Here is a 24,731-nt window from a genome sequence, read left to right as displayed (position 1 = left end):
AGAAAAAAACATTTAATTAGGTCTAAAATACAGCAATAATAAACTGTCTAACAAGGTTCCTACTCTATCCATGGTACAGGTGTTTTGCACTTACCTTGTCACAAAAAACCTTGATCTGGCAGTAGGCTCTGTGGATGGGTTTATTGCTGCGGTTGTTGTAGCTGTACGTATCAATCTGAATCATCAAAGGAAGCCCTTTTACGCCTTTTTGTGAGGAGAAGTCTGTGCTCAAGCAATTCACTGTGATGAAAATCTGTGTGCCAGAGAGATTACTTTTAAAACGTGGTGCAAACAACTATTAAACTTCTGGAAACACATCACAACAAATGGGAAAACAAAAGCAGATACCTCCCTCTAAAAAAAGATCTTAATTCAGTTATGATCCACACTCTGGCAATTTACACATTTATCCTTCGCTTCTGTCCTATGCTCCCACACTGGGAAGAAGGACAAACTTTTAAGGCATGTATCGATGCTTCAGTTTATATCAGGAGCTCACATTTGAGGTGAACCATTTGATTGCCCCAACTTACTGTGCTTTGGTTCACACCAGAGAGCTCAAGTGTCTCACGTGGATGTCAGGTCTTTAGTCCCGACTTGTTTCACTCTGGTCTGTACGTTTCCACTATTTGTTAACACAGACATAGGAAGATCATCCTGCATTGTCCTTTCCAGACATATTTTGTTTTGGCTTGTTCTTCAGACAATTCACAATTTAAACTCAGTGTGGCCAAGGAAAAGTCCTACCCTTCCCTCCTGCCAATTCTCTTCACACTTGCATCAGCAGTACCCCTTCCTCCATAGCATCAACAGATAACCCTGATCATCACCTTCAACATCCTTTGCTATCTTTCTTCAATTTCAAAAATGCATCTCATCTTCAGTTTCAAAAATGCAACTCCTTCCCAGTTTCTCAAACTGGGAAGGAGTTTCTCAAACATTTATAAAACTACTCCCTACTTCTCAAAAGTCCCCTTTGCCATGTAGCATCCACTCAACTTGACAATGCGCTTGGTGCCTGGCAAGCTCTGCCTGCCTTTGCTTCAGAAACCTGCCTCATGCTTTCCTTCTACACCCACTTATGTCTGTCGATAGCCACCTCCTGCCCTCTAACCTCCATCAGTACTATGGGGCAAGGTGTGCCTTGTCTGCCATGTGTTTGTACAGCACCTGGCAGAAGGGTCTCCCACCACCAAGGACTATTTTGATGCAAACCAAACATTGTGAACTGAAATATCACTGATATCTTTTGGTCAGGGTACTGTGCTTGAACCTTGAGAGATGAAACTGTATTAAAAATCCAATTGTTCCTCCCAGTGACAAATATGTGCATTACATACTAATTTGGGCCAATTATTTATTGACCTGATTCTACTTTTCACTCTTCCTCAGTTTAAAAAAAACCAACAAAAACTCAAAACCATGAGCTAAGGAAAAGGACAGAGAAAACTGCGGGTACCTGTTTCCTGAACCAAGAGGATGTGAAACCTGCTGCAGCAGAATGAGCACGCTCACGAAGGAAGAGATCTGGGGGGTCTCTTAGAACTAATGCACACCTCAACAGGCAGAGGAGAGGCCAACAGGCCCCTGGGGTCTGGGAGGATTCAGGAAGGGAGAGCATGAAGGAACCCGTCCTGCTCCACAAGCAGGGGAAAGAAATAGTTGGAGTGATCAGAATACTGACATCGCTAGAGCGAAAGGCAGCTGAGAATAGAGAAAGGCTCCAGCAGGGCTAGTGGGGGGACACTTTACCCTAATGGTAGAAGTTAACAGTACAGTCAGGTATTTTACAATGGAGCTAAAGCAGCTTGTTTGCCTAACTGAGCTAATGGCACCTCCGCATTTCTGCTTCTGATTGTATCACAGAGCTGCATTTACAAATGAAATGGTTGAACTTTAACTGTGGGAGAGGAGGAAGGCGGGGAAGGGCCCTAGGTGAAACTCTGATTTTGAAGCTGATAGCGTTATTTCTGTTTCAAATTACAACTTGGTCTCCTCCAGCTCTAGAGGTAAGTGTGGATATGGATGCATAAGCCTTTGAAATATGATGGCCTGAATTTTCATTTGCCTTCAGTCTCCTTTCCGGTGTCAGGGCAATGCTTTAAAGTGTGTGTGAACACAGAGCAGTGGAATGAAGTCTGGCACAAAACAGAATCTGGTCTTGCTATATTTTAGCCCATACTCCTGCACAGGGATTTCCTAAAAGGTATGTTAAAATGTGAGAGGGGATGTGCAGGCTTTGCATCTACCCAGCAGTTTGTGCATCTATCACCTCTGCTTGCCCATTCAGATGAGAAGTAAAAAAAGACCTTGTCCCACCTTAATCAACTACATACACTGTGTGTCATCTCTTCCACTGCCTCTGGAAACACTGAGCAGAGTAGGAGCATCTGGGGAAGACAGACTTATCTTTTTAAGAGTCCCCATACAGCAATAACAGATTATTCAGCATGCATAACAGACTGATGCTGTAAGATTCAATATCCTTGTCCTGACACTGTAATACATCAGGTATTTTTGCTCTCTGAGGAGCAATGACTGTACGTTCATGCGCATGAAGTGTCTATACTTTCTGTCATATCATTTGCACCTCACAGATAGACACATAGATTTGAATTAACACAGATCATTTATTTTTGTGAAAGTTTTCTGTCTCCACACAATCTTCTATTAGCTGTCCTGTAAAGCACAATACTGACTTTGGATTTGGAAAACACAGGGGATGTGCAGAGGCAGGGGGAAGAGGGCATAAGTTCTGTTACTTAAGTTGATTTTAGGGCTCTTATTTCTTTGCATGACTGAAGATTTGCACCAGTTTCAACACCACGGTGCAGCAGGCTGTTGCAGTGAACGGGACACAAGAAAGACACCCTCTCGACAGTCCCCTTCTCTCTGCCCCTGCCCTGCCCAGGAACCTTCACCTCCTCAAGGCAGTGGCCGAGGAAGGAATGCCATCAGCTCTGATTTCACCTGCCTGTCCAAGCTCAGCCTGCTTTGCCCTTTACAGCCCTCATCTCTCCCTCCTTTGCAGCTCCTGTCCATAATGCAGCTCACTCCTACTCTCAATAAGACAGGGAGCAAAACAACCCCATGGGCAACCATAAAAAGATTTAAGTCCCATTCTACCTCTTTTGAAAGACACCGGTTTAAGAGTCTCCTTGCTCTGGTCTCTTGCACAGTAGAGTGATGTGGTCAGAAAATGTAGAGTTAAGTAGAAATTACAGTAGCAGGAGTAGAAATTGCTGGGGTTTTTTTCCCTCCAGGGTCCTGTCTACACTTGATTTAGAACAATTTTAATGGATGTGACTATGGTTGTACCTGAATTCATTTACAAACTTTTTTTTTTTTTTCCCCCTTGTGCAAACTAGATTTTAGCAATGTTTTGCTATCAGGAACAAGCTTGAGTTGTCGTTATAGTGATGTCTTTTTTTTTTTTTTTTTTTTTTTAATGTCAGCATATCTTAGATTAGAGCAATTAATGACAGAGTTCCACCCATCTAGTCTCCAGCTCAGGCATGCCACTGGCAATGAAAAACTAATTTGGAGAAACATTTGGTGCCTGAGAAAGTTTCAAAAGTGGCCTAAGATAATGACAACTCTTCCGTTTGTTACAGAGCATGTCTAAAAAAGCACTCTCTCTTCTGGGGAAGGCGCTCCTCCACAGTGCAGCTGTTATTATGTGAATTACTAACTGTTTGTTAAACACTGCAGCGTAATTAGTGATGTACAAGATAGAAACACAGTAACCTGCCTTAAGAGAAAGCAAAACCCAGAAATGGTTTCCCCTTTTATCATTTAATCCAGCCAACACGACTCCTGATGAGGTCTCTCAGCCTATACACTTTAAAGGTCTAGTTACGAAACCTCTAATATAAGCCTTTTATTACTATTTACATTTCTGGCTCCCATTGTCTCAGAAAGAGCCAAGGGCAGAGGGAGGGAAGAGTGTGCTAGAGCACAAAATCAGAAACTTAAAGCAATTTCTCTGCTGAATACTGGCAATACATAGAATCTATGCCTGAGTGATGGGTCTTCACAAAATCCTGTTTTAAAGGGGTTCATCCCTCCAGACTGTAATAACAAAGAGTTAAATGACCTGTCTCTTAAATGACTAACATCAATCCCATCATTCCTCCTATACAGAGAAAGTGTGGTTTTATAGTTTCTCCTGCCAGCCGTTACCTTATAAATCCCATACAAAGGTAAGACCTTTGTTTTATTTCAATACAAATGTCTCCAGCAAATGTTTACACTACTCTTTTGAAGCTTCCTCAGCCCACACCACACCCCGGCAACTACATAAAAATGCCATTTGCCTTGAATCCCAGATGCATACTTACCGACCATTTGTATACACTGAAATTTCAGTATTATTTGCCACCACAGGTTAACTCTTCTTTAATATATACACGTGTGTGTGCACGCATGACATATATATATCAAAAAATACATATGCCCACATACACACACAGACATGTTATCTTAAACTAGCTGCCAAGCCTAATCCTACATAGTTTCTGGTACTAATTCCTCCAAATAAAGTATCTTCCTCCAACCTTTAAATTTTGAGAGTAGAGAAAATGTTAACTTCCTCTGTAATTAAATGAAATTTTATCTAAGTTAGGAAGAAAATTAGTAATTATGAACAAAATAATTCTTATACCAGTCAAAGCTTGTCCTAAGTATTGCTAGCAATGTCAAAGAAATACGGATTGTCACAATACAAATCACTGATAGACTGTGCTGCTCTATCAGCTTGATTTTACAGTTGTGGCCACTGGAATCATAGCTCACTTTGGCCCACAACGTCTAAGAATCTAATCCTGCAAATCACTCACTCATTGAAAACACAGCTTATTACTGTATGGGCTATGCCAAAACTCATTAAATAACTGGAAAGGTTCCCAGAGGCTTCAGCATGCTTTGGATTAAAGTTCTACATTTCAGTTAAATATAGCAGGACAATGATTGCATGCAAATATACACAACAACTGCACAGCATACAACTACTGTACACACCAAAAAGCATGTGCCAGCACCTGCCTGAACAACACATCCGCCAACATGTCTGTTTACTGCATGTCCACGTTGCAGCACTTTGCAGAAATTGGTAATTGCTTGATATCGCTGAGAAGTATTTGTTGTCTGCTTTAAGATGACATTTTTCCTTAGCAATTGTTCACTGAAGTCACACCTTTGAATTTAAGGTTAAAAAGTGCTTTCCATAAACATAGACAATTAATGTATTGTTTCAGAGTAACACCATCCTAACCATTTTAAATTAGTAAAGTATGAATCAGAGAGAAGTCATATCTCAAAGAGTTGGTATTATTTATGACAAACATATTCTCTTTTGACCAGGAGAGTTCTGGTCTTAATGGTCTTAATTACCTTTCTTGCAGACTAACTTCTGTCAGCAATCAGACTGCAAGCAGGCAGATGTATGTCTATCAAAAATGAAGCTGAGCTCTCTGTTCAAAGCCTCCACTAGAACTTTGTCAACCAGCCAGGTGCTGCAGCAAAATCTTCTGTAAGGCAACAGCAAAGCAACTAACTACCTTCTAGCATATCATAAAAAGACTTGTAAAAGATGGTTTAAAAGTCAGCCAGTTCTTGTTAATTGTTGTTTGTTTCCTTACTTTTTTTAAAACAACTCCTTTAAAAATACCAAACATAGCATTCAGGCTCAACCAAAGGGATCCAACAAATCACCTTGCCCATAAATGTTGCCTATTTATATATAGAGGTAAATACAGCAGTGAAACGAAGATGGAATGTACAAAAAGCATTCTTCACTTCCTACCTCTGCTTTCTTATTGTACGGTATTTTTGTCTCAAGGCAGCATAAAGAAGAGTTTGACATGGCTGTAGACCCTTCCCCCCATTTCTCTGTATCCTGCTCTGAACCACAAGCCCCGCGGTGACCTCTAGACAACGGCTACAGCAGAAAAGCATGTTGTTCTAGAAAAAGGTAGGGACGTACCAGGCCCCAACTCTGCTCTGCTAGAAGGCAAGGAGATTGCTGATTGTGACTAGATACAGCAGAGGAAACACTAGTGGAGTGGTGTTTCTCACTTCGATGCTGTTTCCTTAGTCCCCAGAATGCAATGGTGAGATTATTCCACAGCTCAACACAGGCGGTATGAGATTCCCTCTTCCACCTCCTTGTTTTGCCAAGCAGCAGTCAGAAGACGAGGGACCAAGCACAAGGAGCTGGAGTCAACACCCCAGTTCCCTTCACATTACTGAGGCGGTAAGAGAGGCCTCTGCTTGTACTCTGAATGCCTGTTTTTTTCAGTGAGATCCAACTGAGATGCTGCCTCACAAACCCTTAGCAGACTCCCTGTTAGCAGGCAGATTCTGTCTGTCACGCCCGTGCTGTTATACCCTCATACTGAAGGACTTCCAGGCGGAGGGTACTGCTCTGCTTGCCTATGGGAGGAGAAATCTGGCTTTAAATCAGCTGCCCTCCAGGTGGAATAGGAAAGTGAGAAATCTGATGCTCCAGATAAGTCTTCTTAGATGTGGGTTCAGTCTCCCACGAGAGACAGGGATATTTGGTTAGGTGATTTCTGCTGCTTCTGTTTGATTTTTTCAAGACCGCTCCCCTGTGCACGTCCAACAACCAGCCTGTTTTCTTTATTTCTTCCCGGGCCAGTAGAGCGCTTCATCATACCACATCTCAGAGGCCCTGGAAAGAACTGCTCCGTGCCACTTTTGTCTGACTAAGAAGAGAAAGGTCTTTGTGCCTGTGAGGTTAAGTTTTAATCTTGAAATTGTGGTGAAAAGGGAAAACAACACTGAGCAGAAACAATGGAGCCAGTTTAAAGATCATCGTTTAAAAAGCTTAAGAGAGTCTGTAATTAGGCCTTGAAATTCTGCATCTCTCTTGGATGAGGTAATTGCTGGAGAAAAAACAGATTTCAGTGACATGCCTCAGAGTCCACAGCTTTCAAACACCGCAGGGGCATCCTATGGGAATCCCCAGACCCAGCACAACTGCTTATTGTATTAGATGCTCCAACAAGAGCAAGCATGTGGGTACGTGTACACGTGTGTGGGGATGGAAACACTTTAATGCACGGTGATAAGCTTGCAGATACAACCTGATTTATGCTTGATAGCCCAATACCAAAGCATGTTATGAATCCTCTTACTTTTATCAATACATTTGCAGTTCAAGCTCCTAAAAGATCAGATATTTGATAACTATGCCCCAAAATAAATACGCTTAAGCCAATTTGCTTTTTAATGACTACTTCCTGCAGAAATACAAGTGGCTTTCTTAAGTTTCACTCCTGACACTTTTTTAATCCAACAACAATAGGAAAGTCATTATTTTAAAATATTAGTATGTTATATTTCCAGTGATCATTGCGGAAGTTGTGCTCTTAACAATCTGGCACCCAAGGCAGGAGCAATGTGAATGGTGTGAGATTAGAACAAAATGGACAAGGATAACACCTGACATGTGACTTTCTTGCTCCAAGGATCAACACAGTGTCTTGCTAAGTCTGCCTTGCAGCTGCAAATGCAAGTGTGTTAAAGAACTGTCAGCCCTGGCAATGGGGATGGTAGTTTCCAGTGGGATGAGACTGACACGCTCTAGCCCTGGTAGTGCTTCTGTAAAGGTCCTTGGGAAAGTCCGTTGTGTTGGAGATTCCAAACCTGTGTTTGCTTGACAAATGATCACATGCACACAATGGTCATCTGTTGTGACTGCAGAGAACAACATACTGCTGTATTTTGAAATGGAATCATGTCATAGGGGAATATCTGGGGTGATGAGAATGTAATCATTCCATAAGTAAATACAGCACCACTAGCGACTGGTCCAAGTACAACTCTGTGTCCCAAGTCCAGCTTTTCAAAGAGCTAGGCAGTTTTCAAAACTGTTGTATTTTCTTTACTACTGCATTCTTTTAAAACGTGGATCAGAGATGAAAATCCCTGTTACTACAAACCTCAGCACCTTCAGTCAGCAAGTCAGGACAGTGAGTGTTAATGCTACTATCCCGTGCTCGATGCAATCTGTCACAGGACTCAATCACTCAGTGCAATCTCTCTAATGCTCTGTTAGAAATGCAGTGGGGAATCGTGCACGAAGAAATCTCTGTATTTGAAAGATCCTTAGCATTACTTGAACACTGGGCATTGTATTCAACATTATTAATAATGTTGTATTCAACATTAAAAGAGCATCAAAGAGTTTGCTAAGCTCAACAGTGTTTGCTGTTTGTTATTTCTACATTCCCGAGACTCCCACATTACCCCCACTTATTTTAGACAGCCTATTTCCCTTGTTTGCTTTCCAAGGGACAGCTTCTTATAATTACCGGCAGCTTTTCATTTCTCCTACACTAGTCCATGGAGCTGAAACACTCTGCCATCCTTTGAATAACCTTATAGAGAAGAAACTTGTAAAGACACTCTGCTGTCCTGGTCCACTGTAGCAGTCACATCCTCAAATGCAACACCCAATGTCTGAGGGTACTCGACCATTTCAAAAAGAAAGAAAAAAAAAAGGGAAAGAAAGAAAGAAAGAAAGAAAGAAAGAAAGAAAGAAAGAGAAAGAAAGAAAAAAAGAAAGAAATAACCCACCAGTCCTCAAAAACATTCCTCAAAAATACACTTATTCCCAATTACTAGGACAGTCTGAGTAACATTATAAAAACTAAAGGCACAAACACAAGGGAAGGCATAGTCTAGCTTACAGAATATTTATTATCGGAGATGTTCATCATGTAGAAAGGGAGTTGATAATTTTAGAGAAATAAAACATTCACCTTGTGTGCTACACTGACTTTGCAAGTAGGAAAAAAAACTTCTACAGTTTCTCAAGCTGGCCATATTTTAAATGGAAAATCACTGAGAGGTCACAAGTACGAAACTGCACTGTGAGAGCCCTGCAGGTTTTTCTCAGAACTGTATCTCTATTTGTGAGGGATACAGGTGTGAACACAATATCCCGACAGCCGTTACCTACTGTCTTGCCTTTTATCGATGGCCAGAATCCCTGGGGTCAGTGAAAGACCATGGCTTGCCTGGTTTTGCAGAGACTGAGCTCTCTCACCTCCACCTACCCTTATTAGTTGTTAAAAAGGAGAGCAGTGGAACAGTGACTAAGGATGGATGGTATTTATACAGGGATACCATCTGTGTGGCTTTTCCTCACCTTTGCCTCCTCGTTGACATCCCAAGTAAAGGACACAGCATTGAATGCGATTTCTTCAATATTCCCAATGGTATTAAAACTCTCCTTGTAATCAGCTGTAAAAAAATAACAAACAAAAGACTCATGAAAAAAGTTTGAACTTCCTCTTTTACAATTTGTAGTACATCTTTGCTTTTTCAGACAGGTTGTCTAATGCATCAAAACCACCTTTTGTATTGTTTATGTTAAATTAATAAGTTTAATTGCAAACAGGATAATATATGACAGCTGGAGTCTTATGAATAGTACATCACTAGCTAATGTTCTTGCAAAATATAGCATGCTCTCAAAAAGGAATCAGTGTGACTGTAGTGGGAATGAGTGGGTGCATTCATTAGCTTGTCCAAGGAATGGCCAAAACTGGAAAATTAACTCAAAGCTATTGAAACATTTAAAGGGTCTGCCAAAACTTTGACATAAATAAACAACATTACAGTAAATCCTAAAGAAGCCTTCTACAAAGCTAAGAGCTATCATTGGAGGAAATAATCAGTAGCATACACTACTTGCCCACCCATTTCAACTTTCCTAGGAATTACTGCACTGGATGCTGGATCTCTATTAAAAAAACTCCACCACAACAACAACAAAAACCCACTAAAAACTAAAACCAAACCAAACAAAACAAAGCAAAGAACCAAAAGGACAAAGACCCCTTTCTCCAGACCGTGTATGATACTAAAATAGGAAATAAACATAAGTATTTTTAAACTGTCTGACTACAAAATCTGCACTCTATTCTCACATGAGCCGGCAGTGTGCGCTTGCAGCCCAGAAGGCCAACCGTATCCTGGGCTGCACCAAGAGAAGCGTGGCCAGCAGGTCGAGGGAGGTGATTCTGCCCCTCTACTCCACTCTCGTGAGGCCCCACCTGGAGTACTGTGTCCACTTCTGGAGCCCCCATCACAAGAGAGACCTGGAGCAGCTAGAACAAGTCCAGAGGAGGCCACCAGGATGATCCGAGGGCTGGAGCACCTCTCCTATGAAGACAGGCTGAAAGAGTTGGGGCTGTTCAGCCTGGAAAAGAGAAGGCTCCAGGGAGATCTTATAGCAGCCTTCCAGTACCTGAAGGGGCTACAAGAAAGCTGGGGAGGGACTTTTCATAAGGGCAGTTAATGACAAAACAAGGGGAAATGGGTTTAAACTGAAAGAGGGGAGGTTTAGATTAGATATGAGGAAGAAGTTCTTCACTGTGAGGGTGGTCAGATACTGGAACAGGTTGCCCAGAGAAGCTGTGGATGCCCCCTCCCTGGAAGTGTTTAAGGCCAGGCTGGATGAGGCTTTGAGCAACCTGGTCTAGTGGAAGGTGTCCCTGCTGATGGCAGGGGGGGGGGGACAGGAGATTTTTTAAGGTCCCTTCCAACCCAAACCATTCTATGATTCTTTCCAAAGGGCTGCTAATATTACAAACAAGCTAGCACTTCAGAAGGAATGCAAAGCAAGAGGGAGGAAGTCCAGATTTCAAAGGTGACCCACTCCCCTGCAAAAACAGTAAAGGCAGAAAAACACATAAGACAGACAACTTCCAGGTCTTCTTTATAATCAAAGACAGGAACAAGCCCCCTTTGCCAGCCAGTTCAACACACTTTCTTCTTTTAGATGACAGATTAAGAGAAAGACCAGGTTTGTAAGGAGGTAATATCTGCTTGATTAAAGGAACCTCCAGATTCTTCCTGCAAATCCATCAGGTCTCTCTGGGACATACACGTTGCCTTAGAACCCACCAGGGCTGTAATGGCTGTAATTGGACTAGGTGTCAGAGGCTGGGATTATGTCATGCAGGGATCTCGACCCAACATTTGCCCAAATCTGCGCTTAGCTTTGTAATCAGTCAAAGAAAAGGGATGTTTTTGTATTCTATAAATGAGACACCCAAATGGTTCCAATATTAATTTCCTTTGCCCTTCTGAAAATAAACTGAAAAATAATTTCTAGGTAATAATTGTTTTAAAATAATTTATAACAAAACCGTTACTGCAAGGAGAATTATTTAACATTTCAGAGATGCAATCAGTATACTTTTCTCTCATCTGGAATGCAGGGATGCTGGCATTTCACTGGGCAAGTGAAGAAACTGTGTGTCTGCAATACATGAGTGATTTTGGATACAGTAAAAATTCACTGTTCCACCCGCAGAAACAGTACAGGATATTTGGTGATGCAGCAAGTGAACATGGTGTTTGAGAGGGCAGGCAGGCTTTTCATTCCCATCATGAACTGGGATCTCCTTTCTAACTGAAGTCATTGGCTTCACTATCTAAATTCAGTGTAGGAATGCAAATGAGAGGAATTAAAAGACACATAAGTAGTTTAATATGCATGTGCACACATCCACCCACCCCTTAAATTTATGATTCACCAAAAAGTGCCTCGTGCAACTGACTGCTGCGTATGGGCGTGCTGTGTAGGTGCACTTTGGAAAGACATGAACAAGATGTCTTGTAAAGACACATGTTTTTTCTCCTAAAAGACTGTCAGAACCTCACATCCCACCAACCTTCCCTTCCCCCAACACATGCCTCTGCTTCCTTAATTGCCATACACAAATTTCATGGAGTGTCTAAGTGACATGCTGTTTAAAAGCAGAAGTGCATCCTATTCCCCTCAATTTACAGATAATTAAAGAAGGATCCTCAGTAGATTAAGAGAACATTTACATTCATGGATATTTGAGCTGTTAGTGTGACTACAGTTTTTCCTCTTCTGCTGCTATGAGTTGCCAGAAATAGAAAATTGGGGTTCTTTGATACACAAGAAAACAGTTCTACAGGAATTATTTCTTCTTTTGTTGGGTAAACTGCATATTAAACAATGGCAAATTTCAACATTAAACACTGCATTTGCATGCATTACATACCATTGTAGTAGTTCTTGTATTGTACACATAAATAATACATGCTATCCTGCAAAAACATATGGGCAAGACTCTGGAGCACAAATAACCCCAACCTATAGCTTCCATGCCCACCTTTTATGTCCATGTTTGAACCTGTTCCAGTATCTCTCAAATTGTGGTACTGATTCTAAATAATCAGCATTTGCTGCAATCTAGTATTGTATTCTTTATTTGACTTTATTCCAAAAGAAAAAGCACAGCACTGTGGAAAAGTCAGCTTTTCTTTTTTACCTCCTCACTCCTGATAAAAACAGTGAAAGTACCTCCCTCCTTCTTCAGAAAAATCCATACCAGCACATAGCCTAAATTCTGGAAAACACCTTTCCTTCTTGCTTAACAAGTGTCAAGTCCTCAGGTTGATCCTTCAAGCACTAAGGACTTGCTTACATGCAAGTACATGCTTTTTCTACTAATTTCAAAGCATCTTCAGATCCAGTACTGCATCTAATCCATTCAACCATCCTTCCTCGCAGGAGGTGCACCAGCCAGCACACAAAACAAATTAAAGCAGTGACCCCTGCATGTCTGGAGTGAGGGAACAAGTCACTCTATTTCCTCTGATCTCCAGAATATAACTGCAGGCCAGAAGGCAGACAGACAGACCTGAGCCACCAGGGAAAGCAGCACAAGCAGAGTTGTCACCCCTATCTGAGGGCTAAATAGTTGGATCCCAGAACTAGAACATCACGTATTTATTTGATCTTCTGCCTGCTATGAACCAAGTCTAGATTAAAAGTGCATTCATAAACAACTAAAAAGGATTCACATGTTAAACAAATGCTATAAATATTAAGTTAAAATAATATTAATTATTATAATAATCTGTGGAATGTGTTATACATATTTATGGCTATTCACAGATAGTTTTAAAGGAGCCTAATACATTGTTAACCTTTCACATACTGTTGATAGCTGGAGTGAAATTCAAAATAACAGAGAAGTAGGACCATCAGCAGATTACCAGACCAACCCCTGAAGATGGGACAAATCTTGATTCACACCCCCGTCCTTAGCAAGCTTCTCTCACTGCCTGCTTAAATGGTTCTCCAGGCTGTACCCTGGCATTTGCTAATCTCCCTCAGAGACACCTAATTCTCTCTGTTAACTACACAGGCTCTGGACATTAACTCAGGATTCCTTTACAGGAGCCCTTCAGGGATCTGACTTTTTAATGTAAAGGGAAATCTTCATAGAGCCACACAATAATTTAGCTTGGAAGAGATCCCTGGAAGTTATCAGGTTCAACTCCTACTCTTATCCTGCTCAAAGCAGGGCCAACTTCAGATTTGGATGAAGTTGCTCAGTTAGATCATCTGGTGAGAAAAACTGTAAGATTTTGCTAAATGCAGCTTGATGCCTGTATGGGAAATGTAGTTGGGAGCCATTCTGCCTTAACAAGCCCGATATCCACAATGTAAGTCCCAAAGAAAATGAGATGTACTTCAAAAATACTGTACTTGTTAAGAGTTAAGGCCACATTTCAGTTCTCGAGAAAACACTAATGAGCAACATCTAGGTCTTTCTTCCAAAAACACCAAGATGAGCTGTGTTCTTACAGTTCTTACATCTGACAGGAAGTGCTGTATCAGAAAGTCTTACTACACCGGGCTTCATTCATGTCTGCAGTCCAAATAAAGAATATGTGTCAGAGTGCCTCATCACAGACCTATTTCATCTCATGCTAATGGAAACATAAAAGACATTTACTTTAACACAGATAAACACACAGCTCACACACAGCTCATGTACAGCACTTGTTTTGCAGAGCACTATTTTACAGAACATGCCTCATACGCTGACTCGTTTGGGTAAGGGGACAGAAATGTGCCGGTACATCACGAGTGCAGTGGAGTCTGAGGGTGCTGGCACTGCAGTGGAACGAGCTCCTCAGCACATACCTTTGAAGGTATGAGCATTAGCACTGCAAGCTTGTAGGGACTAGCACAAAAAAACAGGCAGCCTTCAGAAATAGCTGTGACGTGGCATACTTGCTCTTTTAACGTGACATGATAGGAGTCATTTGGTCTGGGGTGGAGGTTTTACTGCCTAACTACCCTGAAGGACAAAACCAAAACCAACAACAAACAACAACAACAACAAAAGAAATTGGAGAAACAGTTCAGTCAGAACTATGATGATAAGACAAGAGGCAGAGAGGAGATTCAGGAAGGGCTGCTTCAACTAAACACACCTGACTTTAAACAATGCCAGTCAGTGTAGGCTGCAGCATTTTAAAGTCGAAAGGCCCTGCATGAGTGTGACCACTTAGGGACTGATTCCCAGCACTGGAGACGTTTGATCACCCCTCAAGTCTTGCAGTATTCTCTCCAAGTAACCCTGCTTTTTTTCCCCCTCCTCTCTGCCCCCTCTCATTCCTGTCATTCAATGGTTTGGTTCCCTCAGGCGGTCAAAACAAGATAGACTTTGTCTGCTTTGGTCTCAAGAACTCCTTTGGCTGGAATCTGCTGCAGATGGCTGTGTGTGTAAACTGCACGTGGGAGGGGAGAAGTGCTTGATGTCTAGACACTCCCACAGATCTCAACTTCAGGCTCCTTGGCAGAAGGTACGTGTTCTTCCTCTGCTAAAATCTCCCAAGCATGCGGATAGGGCAGTTGTGGCTGAAATAGGCTTGTAAATACCATAGACGTGATGAACAGTAAACAGGTCCCTCAGAATAGTACACCAGAGCTCACTTTTCCCTTGCTTCTCTCTGACACCAACAAGGCTCAAAAAGTGGGGGTGTAGGAGCCCTTTGCAGTCGCCATAATGATGGCATCTTCACTCTCGGGCTGCACTTACACATCAGATCAGCTAACACAACTGTTAGGTGGGCTGCTACTGTTCCTGGATCAAAGAATGGATCAGCCTTTGAAAAACTAAAGGAAACAAACACTGCCATTCCTGAGGAGGTGCAGACCTCAACTTCCCGGCAGCAGAAAGCTGAACACCTTTAAATATGCATGCAAGGGGCAGCTCTTCTTTGCAGCTGCTGAGGACCATTCCTTCTGCATGCTCTCCACCCCGCTTCATAGATCCAGTAGCCCAGTCCTAGCACGAATAAGCTGTTACTAAAAACTGTGGTACAAGCCTTGCAGCCATTGCCAATATATCCCACCACATCCTTATGCAAGGTACCAGAGCTTTCCACATTCTGCAATCTTCCTGCAAACATCTGGAGACCCCCTTATACTCACCAATATCAAGGACCCTCTGTTTAGCTGTGTGCTGCCGAGAATGCCAGTATTTCCAGTATTTCAGCTGTTCGTCTCTGTTTTTATCCTCACTGAAAACAACCATGACCACGCTCTAAGAAAATCAACAGCATTAGTTGTATTAGATAATACAATTAATAGTCAGAAACACAAAAATTAAAATCTCCTATACGCTTCTAATGGTGATCCAATCACCACACTTCCCCAGTACTTTGGTTGTAGAAGATTGCTCATTTTTATTCCAGTCCAATATTGCAATGCACTTAAAGACTTGGGGTAGAAGAAACATAGTTTTAAAAATAAATAATGCAGGGCCTAGAATTATGTTCCTGATAGTCCAAACAAAATTTAATCATATTCTTAGATTTAAGAAGTCCAAGTTCCCTTAAGTAAAAAGTGGTAATTTCAAAGTCAGAGGATCCTCAATTCCAATTCACATCCAAGTCCAGTTCCAGTGTTGGGAGTTCAGATTCCCGGTCACTCTGGAAGATGACACTATATTGTAAAGGGATGTGTTGTTATGGAGCTTAGGCTTGCTGGCTAAAGGTGGGACATTTTCAGTTTTACCATACATAGTCCAAATACCCTTCTCAGTAGCAGGACTCTTACACACACATATTTAAAGACAAACTCAGTGTGACTATTTATTGAGTTTTGGTGAGCTTTTCAGTTCAAGTTCTGAATTCCCTTTGTTTAACTGTGTGATTCAAAGAAAACAGTTTGAAACTTTATGCAAAACTTCACGAGTAATAAAAGCTTTTTAAAAAGTCCTGTTGTAGGCAAGCAAAACAAAAAAAAATGAAAGAATGTTCATATTAGGTAAACTGAAGTGAAGAGAAACCACAGAGAACAAATAATCACTTTTAAATATCCTCTTTTGTTCCTGTTCTTCCTTTAACCCTGACTCACCAAGCTCATAAAAAATAGCATGAAGGTGTTTCGTAAGCCACGACTGATTCATGATCTATGTCCCTCCACACAGTCACCACCATAACCCTTCACATGCTCTGTGACCTTCCCTGTTCCACCTACAAAAGCTGAACATCATCACTGTGTCTTCCATGCTACAGCATGGGCATTATGCAGAACATGCTGTGGATGAGTCCTGAGTATGCATACGCACACTGGCTGGCCACCAGGTACGTGCTGGCTGGCCCGCTGATGCCCTAACCAGAACTGGCAGTGCAGACTCCAGCTTTCCCATCAATGACAGCATCAACTTTCTTCTTCTGTGAACCACTTACACGGAACTTGTAGAACTTTAATTCCTTCAAAACCCCTTGCCCCTCTGTCCAGTTTGGATGGAACTGGCAATAATTTCAACAGTCACTTGCCTGGGGGCCTGGCAAACAGCACATGATTGTGAAAGTTGCCTGTGGTTTCACAATCTTCTGTAAACTGTACATCCTCCAAAAGAAATGGTCTCACCTCTCCTTTACAATTCGCACCTTCTGCAACCAGAGCTTCAAAACTCACGTGGCTGTGCAGTGAACAAGACTTATGAGGACTGGTTTTCAGCCAGACCAGTGAGCTCCTGACTCCTGTTTCAGCTGTATAAGTGCTAGAGCTGGCACCACAAAGGTGGAAGGAACAGGTGGCTGGCAGGGAAAGACTTTTCAGCAGCAGAGAAGTCTTACATCAACTTCAGCCAAAACAAAAACACCATCATCAGCCTCATGTCCTTAGGAAACCAGAATAAAAATTAACTGCTATTCAGGTTTACAAATCATTGCCTCTCTAGGAAGAGTCTCTCTAAACTTCATGTATGATAGAAACTTATAGGTTGTTGTCTGCTTCACTGCTCACGTTGACATTCATTGGTTCCTCCAACTGAAGTCAGAACATTTTTACAGTACTTCATTTATTTGGATGGAAACACTTTTGCAGCCTCACACATATACAGCCTTTCCAGCTTCAGGCTGAAATTTGCAAAGCAGCAACTCTGAGGCTCATTGTTCATTCCAAGGTTACTGGGTCAGGATTTGCTTACTCAAAAACATTACCAGGGAAATCAGAAAGCCTGTTCACTAGGTAGATATCGCTGAATACCCAAGCTCCAGTTCTACCTGCAGAATCTAAGATGCAAATCATCCATTTTGTCATACTTCTGGGTGAATATCAAGTGAAAGCTCACACTTATATGATGTAAATGATTTAAAATTTATGACACGTGGGATGGCTTCAACTCTTCACATTTTATCTGAAATGCACTGGAAAGCAGCTGCTGAAATGCACAAATGAGTGAAGATGGACTTAACAGAGTAGATGTAGCAGTTCTCTGAGTTTTTTCTTTAATCATGGCAATGAGACATTCATCAATGTCAAGTGCAATATCTGTGCAATTACCATTTTGCCAAACCATAAGCTGAGGCAGATATGCATATAATTAATTCACAAGATCACACTTTGAAAAAAATGGATCTCAAAATATTTGGGACCACCATCAATGTTACTCTCCCACCTCTACCTTGGGCATAAAAATAAGCTTGATCTGTCCTCTCCCACAAAAAAAAAAATTAAAACTAGCCAACCACAACTACATTCATCTGCAGAACTCCATTCCCATCTAGGAAAGAAATTGGACTATACCCTGACTTTGCTGATGGGATGCCGGAAACATTTGTTGTCACCCGTCTCGCTCAGGGTGATGGCGTAGAACTGTCCTTTGTTCAAGTAGGTCATGGGCCCCTCCCCTTGCTTTTGACGCAGAGATTTGGTAGCTTCTAGTGTATACTGAAAAGTGCTGCTGAAAAGACAAGGAGAGAAACACCAACAAAAATCATATCACTTTCTCCTTTTTGTTCCCATTTACAATATATTTCATGCATGGAATAAGTAAGGCATAAGAAGCTAATAACAGAATTCCAGGAAAAGGTCATACAAGTATTTAAAAACACAATTTTCTTTTTTCAAGTTTATCACATCTGGCAATCAAGCATAAAAGTATCTGTACTGTAAACCTTTTGGAGCAAAGACTACAACTTTACTTTCTCTGAAAAGAGGCATCATGAAGTACAAGGCTATGTACCTCACAGTGAGAGTGTCAAATACTAGAAGAGAATTCAGTATGATTTTCAGGAAATAAACTACCTCCACAGACATTTAAACTTAGAAGTGTCACAGAAAGAGAAATTAAAAACAGACAACCAAGAACCAAAAAAAAAAAAGGAATAAAACTTGTTGCAAAAGATGGACACGGAGAATGGAAAGTCCAAGTGCTACTTTCAGCACAGGGCAGAGAAGGAATACAACCAGAAGGGACAGGAGGCTCATTTGTTTAAAGACAACGTGCAATCAAGGTTTTTACAAGCCTTCCTTTCAAAATTCATCAGACAGAACAAAGTACCTACATTTAGCTGTATCTGCAGCCAAGTTAACCTCCCTTTAGAAAAAGACAAAAAGTAGAGAAAAACAGAGTTTGCTCTTGTGTTGGAAGTCAGATTCTAGAAAAGATCCTTCACAGGAGGATCCTTCACACTTTCCACCTTTAAAGCAGTTCTCAAAGTGCTCCATTGACTAGTGAACTGTTAGCCGAACACAATTCTCACAGAGCCTCTTCCAGCCACCTCCTCCAATAACAAGCTTGAACAATAATCCAATAAAAACAATGCCTGAAGCTCCTCACATTCTCTTAAATGAAAAATAATGTTAACCTTGCAGAATAAACCTTCTCTTCAAACTGCATTTAGTCACCACAGGAAGCTTAATGCAAGAAGTCACTCGCAGGATGTCCTCACAAATTGGAGATATGAGGGAAGTATTTTCACAAAGGTCCTAATTCAGCAAAGTATTTAAGCAGTGCTGGAGTAAAACCGAAAGGACAAATACGTTGGTCCAAAACGACTGTGTATCCTCAGCTTCCTAGTTCAAGCAAATACTCTGGATCATCATAACGCTGTCATAGCAATTTGGAAATAAGGGGAAGACAAAAACATTTTAAAATATCCAACGAAAAACAAATCACTAAAATGCATGAACAATAAGAAGAGAAGAGAAGATAGAAGAAAAAAATAACCTGATCCACCGTCTTTCCATCCAAAGGAAGAAGTTTCATATGGTTTAGTATCAAACGTTTAGTTTACTATCAAGACAATTTCAAAGTGTTTCTGATTACTCTAGCTTTTAAGTGAAAATCCAGTTATTCTTCCAGTTGCTTAAAAGTTACAAATCAAAGCAAAACTGAGGTAGAAAGCAAACACTAACCTATACCTATCCAACCCACTGACGGCAGTACCAGCGCTTCCCAACAATGCAGTCGCTGCTGACACGAAGGCTCTTGTGCCCAGCAGAAAGGCAACAGGAAGGGGACTGCGGCCACCTCCACTGCCACCCGCTGTGGTACGTGGTGCTGCAGCCCCTCTGTCCCGAGTGCAAGGGGAACAGAGGCTCTGTTGACAATGGCAAGCAGAATGGCCCCGTCCGAGCAGACTGGACTGCAACAACAGAACCACCCAGTATCCATCCCACTGCATACGCCTGTCGGGTGGACTGACAGCCCATGAGCGGTGGGGACATATCCTCTGATGTAGTGTCACACACAGGGACTGCAGGTTGTGCACCACAAGACCACTGCACGATGCATACCAAAGCATGCCGAGTGCCCTGGGAGATGCGCCTCAGATCCTCCCACCAGACAGAAGGCCTAAGGAGGACATGTGCAGAGAAAGGCTTAGGATGAACCAAAGTCAGACACATAGTGTCTTAACAGAGCTGCCTACAGTCTGCCACGGTCTGGTCGTCTGTTTTCTGGCATTCGATATGTTTCAGAAAGATGTCAAAAAATGTAAATCCCAGACACACTGCACCTGGCCAATTCTGCAGTAGCTGTATGGTGCCACTTGGGAATTTCCTCCTTGATCCCAGCTGGCAATCAAAGCGTGCCTCATAGCAGGAGGATTATTATTACCATTAAAATTTATTGAAGTCACTCAAATTATTATAATACTACCCTGAATCTCACCATGAGTCTTAACTAAAGCCCCACGTAGTCATTAAGGGATCTTCTATCAGGCCTCCAATTACCTTTATATGCACCTTTTTTTCTTTTTTTTCCCCCCCAATCTGAAGCTTTCCGTTCTGAGCACCTATCACTTCCAGTTAACTCCCAGGAAAGATGTATTTCATTTTTCTTAGTGTGTATTTGCAGGTTTCATTGTAACATGGACCTGGGCCATAGCATGAAAGACTTAATGTCTGAGAATTATTAATGATGCCCATGCTTCAGGATTCGATTTTATAAATATCCAGTGTAGTAAGTGAGCAGTCTTTGCTAAATATGTTTCATATGTACTGCCTATATAATGACTCAGTTTTGAGCTCACTGCAGTTAATGATTGTTTTAATATTCCTCAGAAAAAAGATCAAGCTGAAAGGAACCTCCACTACAGAAGCAGTCATATGCCTGCTCCAGGAAAAATATGTAGGCGTGTTCCTGTTTCTAAAGTGAGAGCAATCTCTCAGATATAAACGGAACTATTCACAAGCATGAGATGAAGCATCAGCTTATAGCTTTTACTGATTAAAGTCGTCGTGAGTTAAGTGACTCGGCAGTGTTTGCCCATTCTACACATGCATTTTTCTGTGCTTAGGAAGGACACTATTTCTTTCAAACTTCAATTTTTGAAACTTTTAAAAAAACTTTTTGGAATTCTTAGGGTTTTTTACATGGTTTGTAATAGATACCTCATTTATGTTATTTTATAGGTAAACATGAAGTACCGCAAGAAGCAGTGTAAAAAGACAAAAAAATCTACTAGGAGTAACTAGAAAAAAAGGAAGGGAAAAATAAAGATGAGAATTCCATAAGGCTGGTGGAGCCAGTTCAACCATCCTGGACTTCTGACTTGTGCATCCTGCCATCCTGAAAGGTGGGGAAGACTTCCCATGACCTGGCTGTCAAAGCTGTGCTCTGTTGCCTGGGGGACCTCTCTGAACAGTTTTAATCTCACCTATCTCCAAAGTGCTTCAGAGGAGTTACTAACTTAAAACAATGCTGAGGGCAGATAATAGATGACAATATAAACTGGTCAGATATGAAAGCTAACATGCACAGGAGAAGGGGAGAGTGATGCTGGGCAGCATCAAGGGAGTCCTGCAGGTGCCCAGGGTGATGAAAGGGAGGGTGGGAAGTGGACACAGGCAGCCTCTCCTCAATACATTCCTATGTGATGCCAGTCAACACATGTCAAAGCTCATGCCATACCTTGTTTGTTCGTAAATATATTCTTCAGCCCCCACTGACACACTGCGATACTTCTGAAAAATAAAAAAAAAACAATTAAATATAGTTTAATACAATCAAAATGTAAATACCAACAAAAGTAGAATTGTGTTTATTTAAGAACACCTCAGAAGAAACCATCAATCACTTAAAACTCAAAATCCCTAAAAACTGGAGTGGATTCTACATGATCTTTGCACTAGAATCGACAGAGATAATTCTTTTATGTCAAGCTTTTAGAGTTTTTCATAACCTAGCTGCTACAGGAATGTAGCTGAAAAACATCTCCTGCATTATTAAACTCCTTGTCTATGCATTAATATATTCTAAAATGAGCCTGTAAAAAGGTACCTCATCTCAAAGATAAGACGATTTTCAAACAAAATTATAGTTTTCCTAGAGACTTCACTTTTTGTTTTGTTTGGCTTTATTTGAAAATATGTGTGTGGTCAGCTGTGCTTAAGGCCTGCAATGAAACCCTGACAAAAATTTAGATTGCTAGACTGTCTGTTTTGAATAGGAGTGGTGATGTAGGCTAAGAAAGTATTTTACCTTCAATATAAGATTCTGTTTGAGTGAAATGCACACTTTACTAGATGAAAGGAGACCTATAGTCACTCTTTAAAACTTGAAAACATATCTATCAAAAAGAAAAAATTATATCGAGGTAGAATTCTGAAAAAAATTAAATCTTTTCAGATTTCACAGATGGCACAGACTAAGCAAGGATTTGTACTCTGTCTTCCTGAGCAAACAAGCCTGTTCATACTCTACTAGGTAAGCCTTGCTGCTTCTTCTTGGCTTGGCTTTTGCCTAAAACATGTTTTTGCTAATGTCTCTCTGATTCACCGATGGATCATTACACTTAATCTCTAGGATTTCTTTTGTGATGACCAGTTAGCAATTAAAAGCTGTTTTGTTTCCAGAAGTGTCAAGTCAGGCAATTTTGGAAACAGTTTTTAATTTTACCTTAGGCACAACTGTGCCACAACAAATATCCAGTCAGATACTGGTTAAGTGCAAAGGTATCATGTACCAGTTAGGAATAGTTCCTGAAGATCAAAAGTCAAGGATCCATGAGCAGTAGAAAAGATAAGCTAAATACTCTAAGAAATCTAACATCTGAGGGGTATTACAATAAAGATGGTCACATATTAATGTGCTACTCACACTTTATATGAAGGCTAGAGGCTGACGTCAAAAACATTCAATTTACTTTCCTATCCTTGAAAATTTTATCTAAACTGTAAAGTATTACTAAATTAATCACTGCTAAATAAGAATATGAAAGAGAAAGATATATTGATATAATTGTTAATATTGTATCCAAATAATATAGCAAGTGATTGACCAAGGCCTCCACTGCCGCAGGGATCTATGAAAATTCAGCACTCCTTCAGTATAATGGAACTAAGTCACTCAAACATTTTGAAACAATTTCTAAATACGTATTCATCGTGTGTTTAAAATTGAGCAGGTATCAGAGCAAATTTACTATCAGAGTCAAACCCAACTATTCTCACCAAGTGAATAGGAAAACTAGTAAGAACAACTGTATTCCTACTATAACACTAATTTAGCACAGATTTCTCTTTTGGTATGTTTCGACATTTTACCTTCTGCTTTCCCCACACCTGCTTCATACAGTTGTCCCTACAGAACAGCACGTGGCTGGAGAAGCAGTCAGAGCACTGCAGGGGTGAAGCACATCCCAGGATTTGGGTGGTTGAAAAAAACCAAAAGGATAGGCTAAGTGTTGAGTGAGGCTGCAGCAGGGTGCAGCACGAGAGCATCTGGGGCTGGAAGGCCACTAACAGCAGCACACATCTTACCTTACAGCTACAGGTGGGGACCTAATTCAAGTTAGTTGTTCACTCTCCCTCTACAGTTAACAGGGCAGGGAAAGATGGAGAGGAATGAGTGCACCTGGCAAACCTTTCCACTCGTTTTTGGCCATCAGGTTTGAGCTGCCTCTTTCTCCACAGACTGCAGAGAAAGCCTAGATGACAAGCATCGTAACCTGTTATTAACCAATCATGTTAAAAAACGTGTAACAAAATTACCATAAGTTGGTTTGGGATGCAAAGCCAACACACAGATGTAAATTCCCTTTTCACCTCCAAGTTAAACAACTCTGCACATTCAACAGTGCTTTGCACAGCACAGGCTGACTGTTGGGGTAGCTCTCAGCAGCACGTCTCTGAACGGCCAGTGTAACAGAATCACTCAGCTACAGCACCCCAGGGAAAGCCACGGGTACAATACCTCTGTACATCTATGAAAAGCCATTTACCAGTAATAAAGAAAACTAGCTGAAATGATGTGATTTGATAATGCAGATCACTGTTTCTTATCAAAGTTTTGATCTTACTGATTTTTCAATGGCAAACTAGATTTCTTCATTAATTATTCATTTAGTTGACCTAAATGTGTTCTATATCTGAAAATGGATTTCACTTCCAGACGTCCTGATCTATGATGCTTGTGTGGAGACAATTTACTTTTCTATAATACATGCACACAAACACACAGTATATTTCTTATATATTCAGTCAGAGTAACTCAGCCTTAATTCTCCTCAGTTGGAGGACAATATCCAAGGAGAGTTTTACTACCTAATATCTCTAATTATTTGCAAAGGCACTGACAGCTTTAAATATTTTTTACCTTTCTACATTTCTGGCTTGTTTGTATTTTTCTGCAGCAGACAAAAGCAGACAGAGGGCACTCACCATATTAAAGCTGATGTTATAATCACTTTGCCTCAGCATAACAGTGTTAAAATAGTTACAAGGCAGCTCGTCTCTCTTCTGCTCCTCATTCCCCTAAATATACATGCATCCAAGTCTTTCTCTGCCTGTTAACTTATCCATTCCCCTCTAGTTACCTAATTCTACTCGTTTTACTCACTTGCCCATGTTGCAGAGTAGAGCTTAGTGCAACAGACAGCTTCTGAATAAATTACTTTGCTTTATCCAGCAGCAGAGGCTGACACTGCTCATTTGCACTTTCAGGAGAACATTAAGCATTTCCCAGTTACAAAGCAGCTGCTATTTCTTACTTTTATGAATGGGTCTGAAGGTAGATCTTGGTAACAGATCTTCTTGCAGAATGACAACTATCCTCTACTTGAAACAATATCCCAGAAGACAAAACACCAGTATCTATTATCCTCAGATTCCAATAAAC

The 24,731-nt window shown here is 41.0% G+C and overlaps 1 protein-coding gene across 1 annotated transcript in view; it reads right to left on the bottom strand.

Moving 5' to 3' along the window:
• GRHL2 (grainyhead like transcription factor 2) overlaps positions 1 to 24,731 on the bottom strand; it is a gene marked incomplete at both ends in the record, with an annotated part of 50,997 nt that overhangs the window by 9,468 nt on the left and 16,798 nt on the right. Inside the window, 5 exons of the mRNA XM_010167221.2 lie at positions 95 to 253; positions 9,176 to 9,270; positions 15,305 to 15,416; positions 17,912 to 18,068; positions 21,525 to 21,577. Coding sequence (XP_010165523.2) covers positions 95 to 253; positions 9,176 to 9,270; positions 15,305 to 15,416; positions 17,912 to 18,068; positions 21,525 to 21,577 — 576 coding nt within the window. The remainder of the gene's footprint in view (positions 1 to 94; positions 254 to 9,175; positions 9,271 to 15,304; positions 15,417 to 17,911; positions 18,069 to 21,524; positions 21,578 to 24,731) is intronic.

Source organism: Antrostomus carolinensis, unplaced genomic scaffold (assembly GCF_000700745.2).
Source record: "Antrostomus carolinensis isolate BGI_N321 unplaced genomic scaffold, ASM70074v2 scaffold17144, whole genome shotgun sequence".
Classification (NCBI taxonomy): domain Eukaryota; kingdom Metazoa; phylum Chordata; class Aves; order Caprimulgiformes; family Caprimulgidae; genus Antrostomus; species Antrostomus carolinensis.
Note: the sequence above shows the minus strand (reverse complement) of the source record. Positions and strands in the feature narration are given on the sequence as shown.